Source organism: Leptinotarsa decemlineata, unplaced genomic scaffold, assembly GCF_025532065.1.
Source record: "Leptinotarsa decemlineata unplaced genomic scaffold, Ldec_3_MD MMD2_P_RNA_scaffold_6, whole genome shotgun sequence".
Lineage (NCBI taxonomy): Eukaryota > Metazoa > Arthropoda > Insecta > Coleoptera > Chrysomelidae > Leptinotarsa > Leptinotarsa decemlineata.
Window position 1 is genome coordinate 5,477,648 of NW_027412533.1, and position 16,689 is coordinate 5,494,336.

Genomic DNA, 16,689 nt, shown 5'->3' on the forward strand with positions numbered 1-16,689 from the left:
TGGAGAACAATGAAATGAACACATCGGGACAAAAATTGATATCTTGGAAATGACAAATTTTGAATGGGTCCCAAACACCAGAACTGCAATACAAGAGTGTTGCAGTGTTGGCGTTTGAGACCCGTTCTTGTTTTTGATCATTCTACGCCAGAGGTTCTAGTTCTACTTCTGATTCGGATGAAACAAGAACGATTTCAATAACATAAAATTTATTTTTCTCATTCACAATGAGCCTACGACACATTTTCTCATGAAGACATTGTCTAGAAAAGTCTTTTTGCCTGTACTCCTGCTTTTCTTCGAATAGGATCGTGAAGTCCGTCTCTGATGATGAGGTTTCCCAGACGGGAAACAGTATCTTGGTATTCAGTGCATCCTGGGGTGAGAGTGAAAGTTCCCCCTCTGCAGCTACCAACTGAAAAATGAAAAATTTTACTGAGGTGTCTCAAAATAGGTCGCTAACAGTTGGACGCGTATCAAAAAGTAACTATCCATAATAATAATTGAACAATTCACACAATTTTTTCTAAGTTCTAGACTCGTTTCGTCGAAACCGTAGCTGCTTTATCGGTAGTAATGGCACATATTAAATATTTTAATATTTGGTAATGGTGTTAGTAGTGGTTACGGTATTAGCGAAACGCGCCTGGAATTAAAAAAAAGTTTGTTAAAGTTGTTCAACTATTATCATGATAGTGTGTCATGTGATGAATAGTAACTGGTGAAAAAAGATTGGGATAAGGCCGCTCATAAAAATATATGTGTGTTTTGTAACAGTTCATTGGAAATCAGTATTTGCACTTCTTGTAATGTAGGTAGGTCTATCTGAAGTGAGTGGGTCTATTTGATTCTTCTCTGTAATCCGTCAGGGTTTATTGTGGCTTATTTTATCTATTTATCGTATGGCAATTCAGACACAGTAATCTTAAAAGGCTAATTAATGCATACATTGTGCAAAAGCCAAATGGAATAAGTTAATTATTTCTGTTACTGTACATATTTAAAAAAATCCCAGAACACGTCAAACACGTAAATTATAATTTGACATTCTTCAATGTGAAAATGCCACCCTTACCTTCAACCCACTTCGAATGACACGTACAACCCCCAATTTTTAAAAAGGGAAGTATAGGTTTGTGATATATCGTTTGAAAGGTCTCTTCATTCTCAAGTTTATTGCAACATTTAAAATAAAATGAATTAAAATCATGTTGTTACCGAAATTCGATAAAATACACTCAACAACTAAAATGTAATGCAGAACGTAATGAAATGTAAAATACGAAAAAGAACTATGGTTGTTGACGAAGTAGATAATCAAAATGTTCACCGCGCACGTATTGGCAACATCCTAATCTCAAATAAAAGTGTCTTCTAACGTTATTTAACATATCAGACGTGACGGACCTAATCGCAAGCGTTATTCGTTTATTCAAATCTGAAGGTTTAGTTTTGTACACACTACTCTTTACATATCCTCATAAAAAGAAATCTAATGATGAAAGATCAAGTGATCGCGCTGACTATTCAATGGATCCTTGCCTCCCTATCCACCGATTGGAAAATGTTGTATCGAGGTATTGCCGGACATGAACTTGGTAATGTGGTGGTGCTCCATCCTGCTGAAACCATATTGTATTCACTGAAACTTGAGGGTTTTCTGGATCAGCATATACATTTGCTAAACTTGGAATAACATCATTTTGAAGTAGTGCCAAATAATTATCGCCATTCAAGCGGCCCTCAAAATGGTTTTCTATACAATCTCTTCTCAAACATTAACCTTTTGAGGGTATTGCGTCTATTCTTCTCTTATCCAGTGAGAATTTTCCGTTGACCAGTAACGGCAATTTTGCCGATTAGCATGACCGTTAAGAGACAAAGTACACTCATCAGAAAACATAACGATATAGTTATCCATTTGCTTGCATAAAAATAAGTTTTTCTATCAAAATCGTCTTTCATGAGCTCCTGAGTAGGTATCATTTTATAGAGATGCATTTTATTTTCTTTTAATATATTTACCATCGATGTATGGCTAACAAACTCAAGCATCACACCTAATTCGAGTTCATCACTCATTGCATTGTCAGCTGCTTTTTTATCTGCCCCACATGACCAAGCTCTAGAAACTGCTTCTCTATTTTTCTTATTGTTCCTTGATATATGAGCGGTAAATTAGGAAATTTCCCATGAAATAGGCGAGCTACTTCCTGATGTGTTCGGCTTTCATTTCCGTAACCAATCATTTGTAAAACTGTTATTTTATGCTTTTCCGTCAATCTAACTATTTGTCAGACTTGAAGTTGACGAACTTTAAAATACTGATAATAAATGTTGTAACATACAAAACAAGTTGATAAGGCGTTTCAAACTAACGTTGCCACGGAAATTATTTACAGTTTTTTAAAGGATACTATCTAAAAAGAACATTGCTATGGTTTTTGCTATGGTTTCTTATTATCAATACCTCAACATGAAATAAGTTTTGAGTATATTGCAATAAGTTTGAGTGTATTTTATCGAATTTCGGCAACCACATGATTTTAATTTATTTTATCTTAATTGTTGCAATTAACTTGAAAGCGATAACATTTTTGAATAGACAATGAAGAAATCTTTCAAATGATTTATACACAAGCCATTCAAAACATTGGGGGTTGTACCTGTCATTCGACGGGAAATGAAGGTAGGGGTAGCATTTTTCAGTTGAAGTGTGTCAAACTATAATTTAAATTCGACGTGTTTCGGGATTTTGTTAAAATATGTACCGTAACCGAAATAATGAATTTGTTCCATTCGGCTTTTACACACTGTATAAGCTAATAAAACAAAGTTTAGGATTTCACAAACACATATTAAGTTGGTTAATATAATCTATCGACCGGGCAGTTGCCAGCAGAAAGTCTTCAGGTCTACTATTGTAGGATCTTGTGGGACATTCCTCGGTGATGTCTTTAATCGTTTGATATTCTCCGCAGTCGTAGTATGATGACGGTTGTTTGCCCCATTTATGCAGGAAGTATGCGCATCTGCCATGTTGCGTTTTGGTTCTGTTAAGTGTAGACCAGGTTCTGTGTGGTAGGTCAAACCCTGGGGGCTTTTGGGTAATACAGGGTAATACAGGGCCTTGTTGAGGGGTCCATTTTTGGATCCATGCATTGGTCAGGTTGAACTCCTCTTGCATTGCTGCACTTGCCTTTAATCGATGGAGCGAAGACGATTGTGATTAGCGTCCTCAATGTCTTGATGTATTGTCAGATTTCTATTTTTATTGTAGCCATCCAGGCCGGAATGTGTAGCTCTGGAAACGTTGTCGGTTGTTCAAGGTGCAAGATTTTCACTTTGATTCCTACAGAAACCTTCCCGTATGGATGCAGCTGTACGTCAGCTATTCTTGATGATACATTAGGTTCAGCAATGCAAGGTTTTTTCATATCTGGTTTTTGTGAACCATCGTTTGAGTAAAAGCGTTTGCAGGAACTATTCGGGGGAAGATTGTTTCTTTTACTGAAGCAGATTCTGCTTCTGTTGCTCAAGAATTTGATACGTGGCGGATTCATAAGGTAGCCTTATCTAGAGGAGGTTTTTTCAAGTGTCGGAGAACTAAGAAGCTCCTGCTATTGATTCAATGTTAATGGGAGGACATTGGTGTGGTTTAGTCAACCTTGATCTTCTCTGTGTATTGAGAACTGGGAAGGTTCTTTCGAACTTTTCTTGCAGAGAGAACAGTTGGGGTCAATAAGTTGACTTTTATGTCCATTATATACTCAGATTCGGATTTTTGGGTTACTACAAGGTCCACAAAGAGTCCCACGAGTAGCTAGGAAAAAGAACTGTAACAGTTAGCATTACAACGACAAGGCTTTCTACGACGGGAGGGTGCCTGGTATTTCGAAAGTTCGGTTTGTAACACCTCAGTAGGTATATGGAGTTTAACAACTCCGATATACAAGTTTCAGTAAACTCGGCAGAAGTTGTTTTATTCAGAAGCGCAGAAGGTCAGGTGACTCAATTATTTGTTTCTTGGAAATAACGAATTTGAAACTCGAAATTTCGACTTTAATCAAGAAATTTTGATTTTATTCTCGTAATTTTGAAATTGCGATTGAATTTCGTGAGTTCAAAATAACAACTTCAAATTAGAAATTTTCACCTTGTTTTCGTGAATAAAGTCGTAATTTCTAGATTAAAGTAAAAATTTCGAGTTTCAAAGTCGTTATTTTCTTTGGAGAAACCGACCTTGTTCGAGATAGCAATAGTGGGATTAGCTAATAAAAACTGCCTGTATATTACACGAAAAATACTGATTTCAATGAAGTGTGTAAAAAAATACATATATTTTTCCACGCGAAGTTATCTCGCGCGACCAATTGCACGCGATCTTACCTTTTCTTATCTTGAATCATTTAGTTCCTAAGTGATAAAATCGAATTAACTACCCCATTACAAATTGGCTTGAAGTAAAAAACTTTTTTCGCTATTGTTAAACATTCAAAGTGATGTGAAATGTGAATTATGTTAGATGTTTTATATAAAACTCAGAAGGCATAAGGCAAACAAACTGAATGTTTGTGGGATTCTTATGTATTTGTTCTATATAGGGTAATGCAAATTCGACCCCATTGGAATCTCCTAAACTACAGGAGATAAGTCGAAGCTTAACTTGGGGCCGAGTTGCGGTTTTTGTGTTTAACAAAATACTGTTTTGAAACTTGTAAAATTCCGAGTATTTTCGGAAATATCCAGAAAAAACTGAACATCGGAATTTTGGTTTTATTTTTTTCTAGCGTTATTTGACAACATAGCTCAAAACCAAAAACTTTTTTCAGCTACACGTTTTCATATTCAGATTCACTATCCGACATTTCGTCTTCCGGCAATCATATTGTTTTTTAATACAGAAAAATGATGGTGTTTCTCATTCTGATTTCATTGATGTATAATTTGTTATGATTTGCTCTTCTGAAACTACAGGTATTAAAAAAACAACTTCACCTGAGACGGTCTTGACTCCACTAAAAAATTTTCTTTAATAAACAATAGTTGTCAGAACTCATCAAATATCATAAGTTTACACAAATACTTCAGTCGAAATGTCCTCATTTTCAAATGAAGAAAGACGAGGTATATTGAAACTCAATTATAAATTAGATATGAATATCAATTATATCCGGAATTTTCGGAATTTTGGATAAACACTTGGCTGAGTACGGTGCGGTTCAAAAACCAAGAATGAAGTATGGAAGCAGAATGGAACAAAATACTAGAAATAACTTATTAGCCGAGGTAAAATAACTGTTCTTTCCATATTCGAAGAAGCATAGTTATTTTTGGTACTTTTTTAGATAAATGTAGATACTTCCAGATCAACCCATCGAGTCTGGGCAGAAATGTATGTGCCACGAGCGTTTGTAAGGGAATTCAAAAAAATCTTTTGAAATGTTATAAGATACATATTTCACAAAACTTACATCAGGGTGATCCTGGGAGGTGTGTAATAGAAATAATGAGCACATTTAGTTCTCTAGAAACAAATTCGAAGAATATATAGATACGTTTCCCTTGTTAGTTATAACAACTGCTGGTTTTAGCATGACGGGGCTCCTCCACACAATAAAACCGCAGTTTGTGACCAAATATTTCTCCATATAGGTGGTTAGGAAATTCTGGAAAGTGAGGTGACTGGCAATGTCACCTGACCTTACAGTTTTGGATACTTTCTCGTGGGGCACTTTGAAGAACAGAATCTATAGAGAGGAAGAATATGACACAGTGGGTGAACTCAGAGAAAATATCAGCACGCGATTCAGGTCTATCAGAAGAAGCGATATTGTTAGTGTTCTTAATTTGGGACGACGAGCTTGTGTATTTAAGAGGAAGGCCATCATTCCAAACACTTGTAATACTTTTTGTGCATTTTTAACAAGCTAATGATTTCATTCTTAGTTTTTGAAACGCATCGTACTCGGCCAAGTGTTTGTCCAAAACACCGAATAATGTTATATCCAGCTATTGTCTTTCCGTATATAATTCAAAATAAATTTATGCTGTTTTCGTACTATTCCTATCAAATTTATAATAAAGTTTCAACATATCTCGTTTTTTTTCATTTGAAAATGAGGATATTTCGACTAAAGTATTTGTGTTGGATGAGTTCTGACAACTAGTGTTTATTAAACAAAATTTTTCGATGCAGTCAAGACCATCCCAGATGAAGCACTATTTTTCTGTGTAAAAAACAATATTACGTCCATAATTGAAAAATAAGTTGATGATGATTTCCAGAAGTCGAAACGTCGGATAGTAGAGAAGAACATGAAAACGTGTAGCTGAAAAAAGTATCAATGAGAATGTGTTTTTTGGATTTGAGCTATGTTGTCAAATAAAGCTAAAAAAATAAAAACGAAAATTCCGATTTTCAGTTTCAAAACAATATTTAGTTTAGTACAAAAAACGCAACTTTGTCTCAATTCAAGCTTCAACATATCTCCTGTAGTTTAAGAGATCCCAATGGTGGGGGACGAATTTGAATTACCCTGTATATGACAACTGGTTACATTTCTCTGCTCGTCCAAAGTAAACCGTTTATCCAAATATATATTGAATTGAAGTGGCCTCAGCAAAGCACCTTGTTGCCGCCGTAAGATAAACAATGGTTGTCCTTTTGATTTTTGCGCAGTTTTCTTTGATTCAAGTGATAACTCATCAATGCATGATGTAGACCTTCGAGTCTTACCTACTGACTATCAATTAGGGGTGTTATAGCATTCAGAGTAGCTTCACCCAAATTATTGGATTTGACTTTTTCAAATTGAAAAGAGTAGATATATTTTTAGGAGATTTTGATTTTTGGGAAAGCAAGGTTTTGGCTTTTTACTTCTCCAACTCTATACACAAAAATGTGATAATTTTACAAAGAATGGGAGAAAGCAATTGATTTCAAAATAAAATCTTTACAAAGATGTGTATATCATGCAAACAAGTAACTTTCAGGTACTAACTGAAAGAAAAAGCTCTTTCAAAACACCTATTTTCGTATTAACATTGAATTACACGAAAGAAAAAATACTATCGAAACAAAAACTTTTATATGAACATTGAATTATACAAAAATTTGTACTTTAATTATTTGTAACGGAATTGAATCAGATATCATTCATGGGATCACTACACAATATAGTATGAGAGGTACAATTTCATTTACACGAAACACCATTATCCTCAATTGTGGACATCCGATGTTTCGAAATAAGACAATTGCTTCATTGCCTCTTCAGCACCAATCTGGAAATCAATTGCTTTCTTTCGTTCTTTAGAAAATTTCCATTATTTTTTGTATGCAGAGGAAGAAGTAGAAAGACAAAACCTTCCTTTCCCAAAATATAATTTTTTTGTTTTGACAAAATCCATAATTCATAATTCATTGTGGATACTAACAATCGAAACGTCGTGAAGTAACTTGGTTTGGAATCTTTCAATGTTTATTTCTTGTTGATAATTTTTATTTTTATCCCATGTTAATATTTCAATTTATTAATTTATTCAATTTTTGGTTGTTTCTTGTAATTTATTATATTGTAATTTCAGTTTTTTTGCTTAGTATAATTGTTATTTAGCAGGTTTTTAAAAAAATTTTTTACAGACTCTCTCAGGGATTTCAAATCAATTTATATCATATTAGACGATGGAAGTCCAAACTAATGAAATAAAATTCATAACTACTGAAAAAACACGTTAACTTCCCATTTCTACCAATTTTGTATACACGGTTGACAATTGCACATAGTAAATATTTCGAAATTCACCGCACTCACCAACTTGCTTCGCATCTTCACTTTTACCCCCTGCAGTTCCCCATCGGCCACCGCTTCCCATACCACCCCCGGTTCCACCTCCGGGGCCCCGCCTGGTAATCATGGATTTCTGGATGGGCCTGCACAGGTCTCCTGGAAGGCGGACTGGTTCGGGGCAAGGGGCCAAGCCGTCCACCCCCGCAGCTCTTATCAGTTCGTCATACGGTGCTGATGGATATTCCCCTAGAAAGAAAAATATCAATGTTTTGAATTGTATTCTTCATGTGTCTCACCTAAAGACGGCTATTGGTTTCATAAGGTGCGTGTGTCATAATTCACTTTGAATTCAACTTGACTACTATTCTCTTTCTGTGACTAATACTAGTGGAAGAACAATGAGATCTCTTTGCATATAAGTAGTTTGATATGTTCATTTGTACCAAACTAACAATTCTAGTCTCTATTGATATTTGTGGTTATTCGCGAATATGTATAAAAAAAGAAGGAAAACAACCACTTATTACTGTCGATGAAAGGATTCATTGGAAGGTTGGTTATTAATATGGTTTCAATTTGTACTAATTTGACCAGAAAGTGAATGATGCAATTTCATTGACTACGAGAAAACATTTTTAGGCTTCCTGCTTCACTATGTTTATACAAAAAATGTGAGAAACTTTCTAAAAGAGGAAGAAAACAACAAGTTCAAAATAAACTATGTACAGAGATGAAAAAACGCTTTCAAAACAACTACTTTCACATAATCATTGAATTCAGTTTGAACTCCAAAAATTTGTTATGGAAGTGAAACAGATATCATTCACCGCTGCTCTTTAGACCTCTTTCTATTACGTTGTGTAACGTTTCCGTTTCAATTCCATAACAAATGTTTGGGGTAAAAACTGAATGAAAAACAAGTGATTATCGTGTCATTCAATATTCATATATGAACGTAGTTTTTTCGAAACGGCTTTTTTTCCACTTCGTATCTGAAAAAACTTTTGTGCATGGTCTACACATCTTTGTAGAGTTTATTCTGAAATTAGTTGCTTCTTTTCTTTCCTCCAATCTTTCTAACATTTTTTGATGAAGATAAAGAAGTATAAAACGAAATAGTATATTACACACCTAGGGAGAAAAGTACGGCATTCTTTTGGTCATTTCGTAGTCGAGGATGTCGTACTCTTCACCTGTGGTGCGTTACGATTTTTTCTATCTGCGGTATGAAAAGTTTGATGCTTTCATTGATTTAGCGTTTTTCAATCACAGATTAAAAATTCAAATGTCGTCACGTATTTCAAGTTGTCATAGACAGTTTGATAAAGAATTCGTCGCCAGGTTACCGAAAGGAAAAGTAAGTTATGAGCATGCGCGTTAGTGTTATCTAACCTGGAGAGAACAAGGCACTTTTGTCCCGCACTCAGGAGAGGAAAAGCGAACTTTTCATTTCGCGGTGCCAAAAATTAATATATCGTAAAAAATATCACACTTTCAGAAACTGAATTCATGTGAATGTTGAGTACCTTCTTTGAGATCATGTTCGGCTACAGCTGATTTGTCGGTGTGCCCGAGGTGACGATTTCTCTTGTGTTCAGAGAGGCGGGTACCTATCCTCATTTAGGTGGTTCCACGACCCGCAGCTACAAGGAAGTCGGTATACTCCGTGAGTTGCTGAAGACTCTCTGGGGTCCTTAGCTGATCTTAGACGTCCTCTGATAGTTTTCGTTGGCCGGAATATTGGTTTTACGTCGTGTATCTCTAAAATTCTCTCAATTCGGTCTGTAATATTTTTAACATAGGAAAGGAAAGATCTTCCCTTAACGTTACTTTAGCGTTCTCCCTCATGTGTTGTATGGCCAGCTCAAACACTTCTTAGCTGGTCTATGGTCTATGGCCCAATGTCCCATCTTTACGACTGTTAACAAGAACATCCAAGAAGGCTGTAATCCCTTGTGTTTCTCATTCCGTTGTGTATTAGACGTTTTGGTTGAGAGAGTTCACGTGTAATAGAAAATCTAGTGTCTCTTCACTAAAATTCTCAATACTCAAAATTCCGGAAGTCGGATCCCGACTGAGTCTTATTTATATCCGTGGATCGAGTTTGGGGACACTTTTCTCATTTCAATCCTTGGTGTTCATCACGGCGGTGGCATTTCCTTTGTCATCAGGCAATACCGAGATGTTCCTATGAGTATTGAGATTTTTTAGCGCCTTTCATTCTCGTCGTGTTGTGTTGACCTTGTGTATACATTCGCAATGATTTCCTCGTGGTAAACTTTGACTGGTGCTATAACGAAGTTTCCATCTTTGGCGAGTATGCTGAATTCATCTTCCGAATGTAAGTAATCGGAGAGGTTGACCACTGTTTTTCTGTTTTACTGTGGTGAAGTACTTTCTGGCTCTTTATATGTCATTTGGTAATGGTTAATCTTGTGGTTTCCATTGTACACAATCACTCAGTTGCATCGAATTACCAAGTTTGATAGTGATGTGCATCAGTCGATGAGGGCTACACCCTTTCTGTTCAGATGGATTCTTTTTTGTAATAAAGCTTTCTTGGAAGGTTTGTAGATTCCATCAGCATGTGGTGTCTCAAAATTCCTTTTTGTCCGAAGGAATTTAGTGATCACATCGGTATCGCGACACCGTAATAGAAATATCAGCGAACACAACGTGTTAATTTTGTTCTTGCGGAGTACTTCCGTACGTCGTAGTAGGTTTGATGTCTCCTTCCCGTAAAGGCGGTTGATCGAAAAGTTTAAACTTTCACGGCAGGTGTGATAATTGTGTCGAAGCCACAGTCCGTGGTCTGATGTCTCACCGACTACTGCAGTACCCATTATCAAAAGCGATGAGGTAACTGTCAAAATGCTTGAGTTATTCAAAATGCAGAAACTACAATGCTAGAATTTGTCTTCAATTTGATATTATCATTGGTGGCCAAAAAAACCGGAAAATAGCTTTGACACAGTTATCTCCGGCGATGAAAGTTTGCACTATTTTTTATAAGTATATTGTGAAACTTCATGATCTTTCTGTGATACTTTGTCAGTTCATTCGTTCATAATCTAAAGGAATTGAAGTAAACTTATTTTAAATATTTGTATAACCTGAATATAAATTACTTTCATATACAGACTGGACGAAAAAGCCCTCCCGCAACAACTATTTTTACATGAGTATTGAATTACACAAAGAAAAAAAAATTCGAAACAATTATTTTGGAAGTGTGCCACAATTTTTTGAAAAAATTAATATTTATTCACTTCTTAATAGAAGTGAAATCCATGGTGCCTTTTTATCATAATCAGTATATTTTTTGGAGGACAAAAGACAAGAACCACAGGAAAATCCTTAAGAGCGGTGCCTGTACGAAAGTAGTGATTCAGCAGTTCAGTTAGATGTAGCCTGGGAATTCTAGGTCTTCTAACTGAAACCACAAATGTGCGGTTGGCTCCTGTTGTTGACTCCGTGCGTTTGTGTTGTTTCCTGCTTTCGGCAAACAAGTGTTGCCCATCTTTACACTTGGCTGCACCGCGCTGATGAGGCCAATAGTCAGAAACACATGTCTGCGGTATTATATTAGGATTAACGGGGTCTATCAGTCAAAAAATCAAAACTCTGCTTTATTTTGCCAAGCTTTTGCTTCTAATGGGAAGTGAAGAAGCTTCCCATTAGAAGCCTATATATTCAAGCAAAATATGATACTTACTTTTTTTACAATAGTCGACCTGATATGTTGACGCTAATCTATCCTTGTTGATTCTAGATATTATATCATCAGGTGGCGCTGTTCTGAGACACTCGTAGATAAATGGATATTTTTCTTGAAGCTGCGATAGAAAAAAATATATTCTTTTTTAATTTCTATATTTTTAATTTTTTTTTGTGTACGGAAATTGAAAAAAGTACAGGAACATCCTCAAAAAGTACAACGTTTGTGATGGAGAAATTGTAATTAATGAAATTATTAATTTTTATTATGAAATAGAAATGATTCCTTTCACTCATGATTGCGTATGAAAAATATTTTCCGTATTCGACAATTTTGGTAAGTGGTAGAATCGATGCAAATTCAAACATACCCACAACAATACACACAGATACACACACAACGATTTTCATTCATTCATATAATGAACGAAAAACTTGGTTCGAAATAACACAACATGATACCAAAGAGTCATCAATAAATACCACTTCTTTCATTTGTGAAAACCATTCCCACGAAGATTGAATTTGTGATAATTTTGTAACAAGTTGCTACTTGCCAAGGAATAAAGCAGAGGGGAGTTGTTGCTTTAGAATGTTTTTTACTAAATATACATCGCTATTCATTCATTAAATCATGAACACATTCATCTCTCATATTAGGTAAAATTTGATCCCAATAATTTTGTTACGTTATCAAGACTGTATTTTTTATTTGTCATTCTTTCTTATTTCTTTGATTTGATTCTCCGCATTTCTGCAGATGCAAACAATGCATTATCACTTTGTCGATAGGAGATGTCGTATTGCGGCCCTTCTCATCGACGGGGAAACGGAGAGTCAATTTTGTACACGTTTTCTAGTTTATTGTACAATATGAATGTTTGTGGCTCGGAGTACATCGTGCATCGTACTTTTATATTTGTATTGTTGTCGAGAGAGACATCCCAAATGCCAAGGGAAGGTGATGATCGTATCACCCAAGAACAATAATCAGATTGACAGGCAAACGAGTATATACATTTTTGTTCGGGGAACAGGTGAATATATTTATATATATATATATATATATATATATATATATATATATATATATATATATATATATATATATTAATTATCTGCGAGCGCTTTCGACAGCTGGTCGTACTGTCATCTTCTAGGCACTCCTCAAACTGAACTTGTCATCCTGTCGTCTGCCTCTTTATACGGTCCGAACGTCTCAACTCAGGTATTTCAGGTACTTTAGGTAAATTTGCCAGTATTTGTACTGTGTTAGATCTTCTCTAGGAATGTGTATGGTTTTGTTTAATATATTGAATATGAGGTCTTGTTGTGTTTTGATTTGTACTTGTTCCTCGATTAGTGATTGATGACTACTGAATTTATGGATGTTCAAGTTTTCCCAAATGTCCATGCGGTTTACCTTGTTGACTTGTTTTATGAGTTTTATGTTCTCTGGTGGGGGGAAATTATGTTTGTTTTGTATGACATGTGTTGCGAGGTTTGATTTATATACTGTTGGATTTATGTATGCCTTTTTGTGCTCATTGTACCTTTGGATCAGTTTTTTCTTGGTTTGGCCGATATAGAATTTGTTGCAGTCCGAGCATTGTATACTGTATATCTCGTTTTGGTTTTTGTCTTCTTCTTTTTCATAGTTGTTTATTTTTTGTGTTATCTTCGTGTTTGGATGTTGATGTTCAGTGGTTTGAAAACGTAGGCAGCTATAGCTGCCAGGATCCTAATCTAGAAAGGTTAATACCGTCAAGCTGCTGGAAAATAATTCCATGAAAATCAAAAAATAAATAGATAAGTACTCTTTGATCATTCCCATATTGATTTCAATTTAAGAGCCACCGGTAGACAGCTGTTTCAGCCTATTGGGCATCGTCAGTACCGGGCAGGCGGTCCTCGATTGAAGACAAAATGAGAAAAACCAAGAAAGTACTTGATAAAAATAGCTGTGTAAACGCAAGCGAAACATAAGTGGAACCACGTATTGGTGTGACACCCAAGTCAACTTGCTAAGTTTTTATGTCAGTGTTGGTGGTTTGACCAATCAACCGACAACTGCGGTAGCAGAAATTTGGGAAGCTAACCTGAAATGCCATCGGAAAACGAATCCACATGTTTCTAGAAATGATATGAAATCTAGAAAGGTTAATGCAGTCAAGCTGCTGGAAAATAATTCCATGAAGATCAAAAAATAAATACTCTTTGATCATTCCCATATCATGTTTCGCTTGCGTTTACGCAGCTATTTTTATGAAGTACTTTCTTGGTTTTTCTCATTTTGTCTTCAATCGAGGACCGCCTGCCCGGTACTGACGATGCCCAATAGGCTGAAACAGCTGCCTACCGGTGGCTCTTAAATTGAAATCAATATGGGAATGATCAAAGAGTACTTATCTATTTACTTCAGATCTTCATTGAGTCATGAGACCTTCTGTTGTCGCCAAGTTTTTATTGAAAAATAACGATATGAGTGAATGATACAAATACTGATACAAATAATGTTGAAATGATCAATTACCTTCATCATGAAAGCGTTTGGTTGATTATATCTACCAATTTTGGATTCTGGGGCAGCTGAAACCTTGGCAGGAAAGAGTTTGGGATCCAATAAAGGCCCCATTGGTCCTGAACGACTCCATTGGTCACCACTGAGGGCTTCTGGGCCGAAAATGGTTTTCTGTTCGCTGGTTGGACGAACCTCGGGAAGGCAGTGACAGGCGCAATATTGTTCATCTCTATATCTTGGTTGGTATATGCGATCAGGTTCAGGTCTGGAAAAAATGATTATTTTTCTGTTTCATCTACGTGAAATTGAGAAGGAAACTATCAAATATATGAGCTGGAAGGTTTAGAAAAGTTAACAGGGACATAAAAAGGCTAACAGACAAATAAATAGGTGGAATTGAAATGAAATAGTTTTGATACTTTTCAGTAAATTCATACCCTCAAATTATGTGAGTATTTCACTCCACATAGTGAAGAATACATTTCTTCTTTCATCAGTATACACATAAAAATCAGTTTGAAAATCGCACGCAGTTTGCTTAAGGTTTCTTATTAAACTTCCTTCTCACCTCAGTCCAAGAGTTTTCACGTACGGCCAAAGATAGTCCTTTCTGTAAGTTGTTACAAACTGTCCTACAACCATATTGATGGATTTTCATCAGAACTTTACTGTGAAATTCGAAAAATAAGAAATTATGCACTAAAAATTTTGATAGTTTCAGTGAAACTTTACTAATGACAATTGAGTTTTACTGACATGATTATGACGTTTTCTGAAGGCTGGTTTTACGGATCGAAGACATGTTGATACCTTGCGTGAATAATGGTATTCTTTCATATTTTGCTGTGTCCGCTGAAATGCCAAGAAACCATTCTATTTATCGTTGCAAGGATACATTACTTCTTCAAACAAAAATATAAATTTTCACTTGAAGTTCAACAGATTCTACGTCGCATAAAAACTTTTTCAGAAGCATTTTTCGATGATTCAACGTTTCAAATATGATATTTGACAAATGAGGAGATGATTTTTCGTTGGAGGCCCATCTATTAGTCACACCCTTTTTTGATTTCTTCTGGGATAGTGCTTTGGAGCAAATTATAATCATTCATCAAGCAGCAGTGACGATGAAGAGACGATCTATCTCTGCCAGCCTAAATCTACAAAAAACGTAACCTCAATTTGATCTAACTTATTCCTGGATGTAATAAAGGGTGGTAAAACATAAATATAACTCTTTTATCTTGAACCAATTTGATGAAGTTGAAGACCTTGGTGTCATATTTGATAAAAAGTTGTCATTCTCGTCCCATGTTAATAAAATTACATTAAAATCACTTAAACTTCTTGGATCGCTAAAGACTCATCGTCAAGTATGATGAAAATTGTGTATTGATCATTAACTAGGTCACATTTAGGTAATGCATCCATTGTATGGTGACCTCTTACTTAGTTTACAAAACCTCACTGGATAGGGTTCAAATTAAATTCTTGCCTAGTGCTGCCTACAAAATAGGCGTTCGAATGGACCAGCAACATTACCACACCGATATTCTTTCTACACTACATCTAACCACATTGGAAAATAGGCGGATTCAGGCTGACCAAATATTTCTATTTAAATTATTCTCAGGCCAAATTAATTGCCCAAAACTTCTCTCTTTGGTTGGCCTGACAGTCAAGCAAAGAGTAACAAGGGGTAATATAGCTGTTTCCGTTGAGAACTCACGTCCTACCAATTATAGATTTAATAGTCCAATGTCAAGAATGTTGAGGAAAGCATCAGAACATGATTTTTTCTCTTACTCCTTGGGGGTTTTCAAAAAGTCTGCAGTCAATTATGTGTTTAGTCTACAGATTTATGCCTTGTATGTTTGTTAATTTTTAGTGCTGGTGTTAGTTATGATTGTTTTATTTAGCATTTCGTTTTTAAGTTGCTTTTTATTTTATATATTTCAATATTCGTACGAATTTTTTAACTGTTACTGAATTGAAGTATATTATCATACATGTATATTTTACAATGTTGTAACTTAGGGTTTTGCCGTTTTTACCGAATGAATAAATAAGTAATAGTGATCCTGATCTATGGAAAAGGAGTCGTGGAAGCTCAGTCCAATGATCTCCTAATTTTATTCTGAAATGGAATCATCATCGATCTAAATCGTCAAAATGGCTTTCCGAAAGTAGAATATTTTACATACAGGGGAAACCAGCAAATAAGGAATAGCAGACTAAGTTTGGACCCATCAACACAACATCGAGTGGTCCCAAGTTGAGATTTTGCACAGAGAGGAACATTGGTTTAGGAGAAAATTCAAGGAAGCCGCATACATGTTGTTCAAAAACGTATTCAGCCAGGCCACCGTAGAAATACGCAACATATGGTAACCCATCATCAAGCGAAAAATGGCCAACTCCTGACAAACGGTCATCTCCCACGGAACCAGTGAAGCGGAAAATGGAAAGCGGGGATAAGTGAAAGTACTCGAACGACCTATAAATAGTCATCTCTCGGAGGAATCAGTCCAGTCATCATCCGGAGACGATTGTAGATACTAACAATCGAAACGTTTTGAACTAACTTGACTTGGAATCTCTCAACTTTTTATTTTTATTTCTTTTTTCATTTCTTTATTTTCATTTATTTTTGTTCAA

At 35.6% G+C, this 16,689-nt stretch overlaps 1 protein-coding gene across 1 annotated transcript; it reads right to left on the bottom strand.

Moving 5' to 3' along the window:
* Positions 1-191: 191 nt before the first annotated feature.
* On the bottom strand, positions 192-14,798 carry LOC111518016 (uncharacterized). Its single transcript, XM_074169875.1, has 5 exons — positions 14,600-14,798; positions 14,044-14,296; positions 11,509-11,629; positions 7,818-8,039; positions 192-415 (listed from the first exon to the last, which is right to left on the bottom strand). Exons 1-5 carry the CDS (start codon positions 14,671-14,673, stop codon positions 264-266), a joined length of 822 nt encoding a protein of 273 aa, XP_074025976.1. The 5' UTR covers positions 14,674-14,798; the 3' UTR covers positions 192-263.
* Between the last annotated feature and the right edge of the window lie 1,891 nt (positions 14,799-16,689).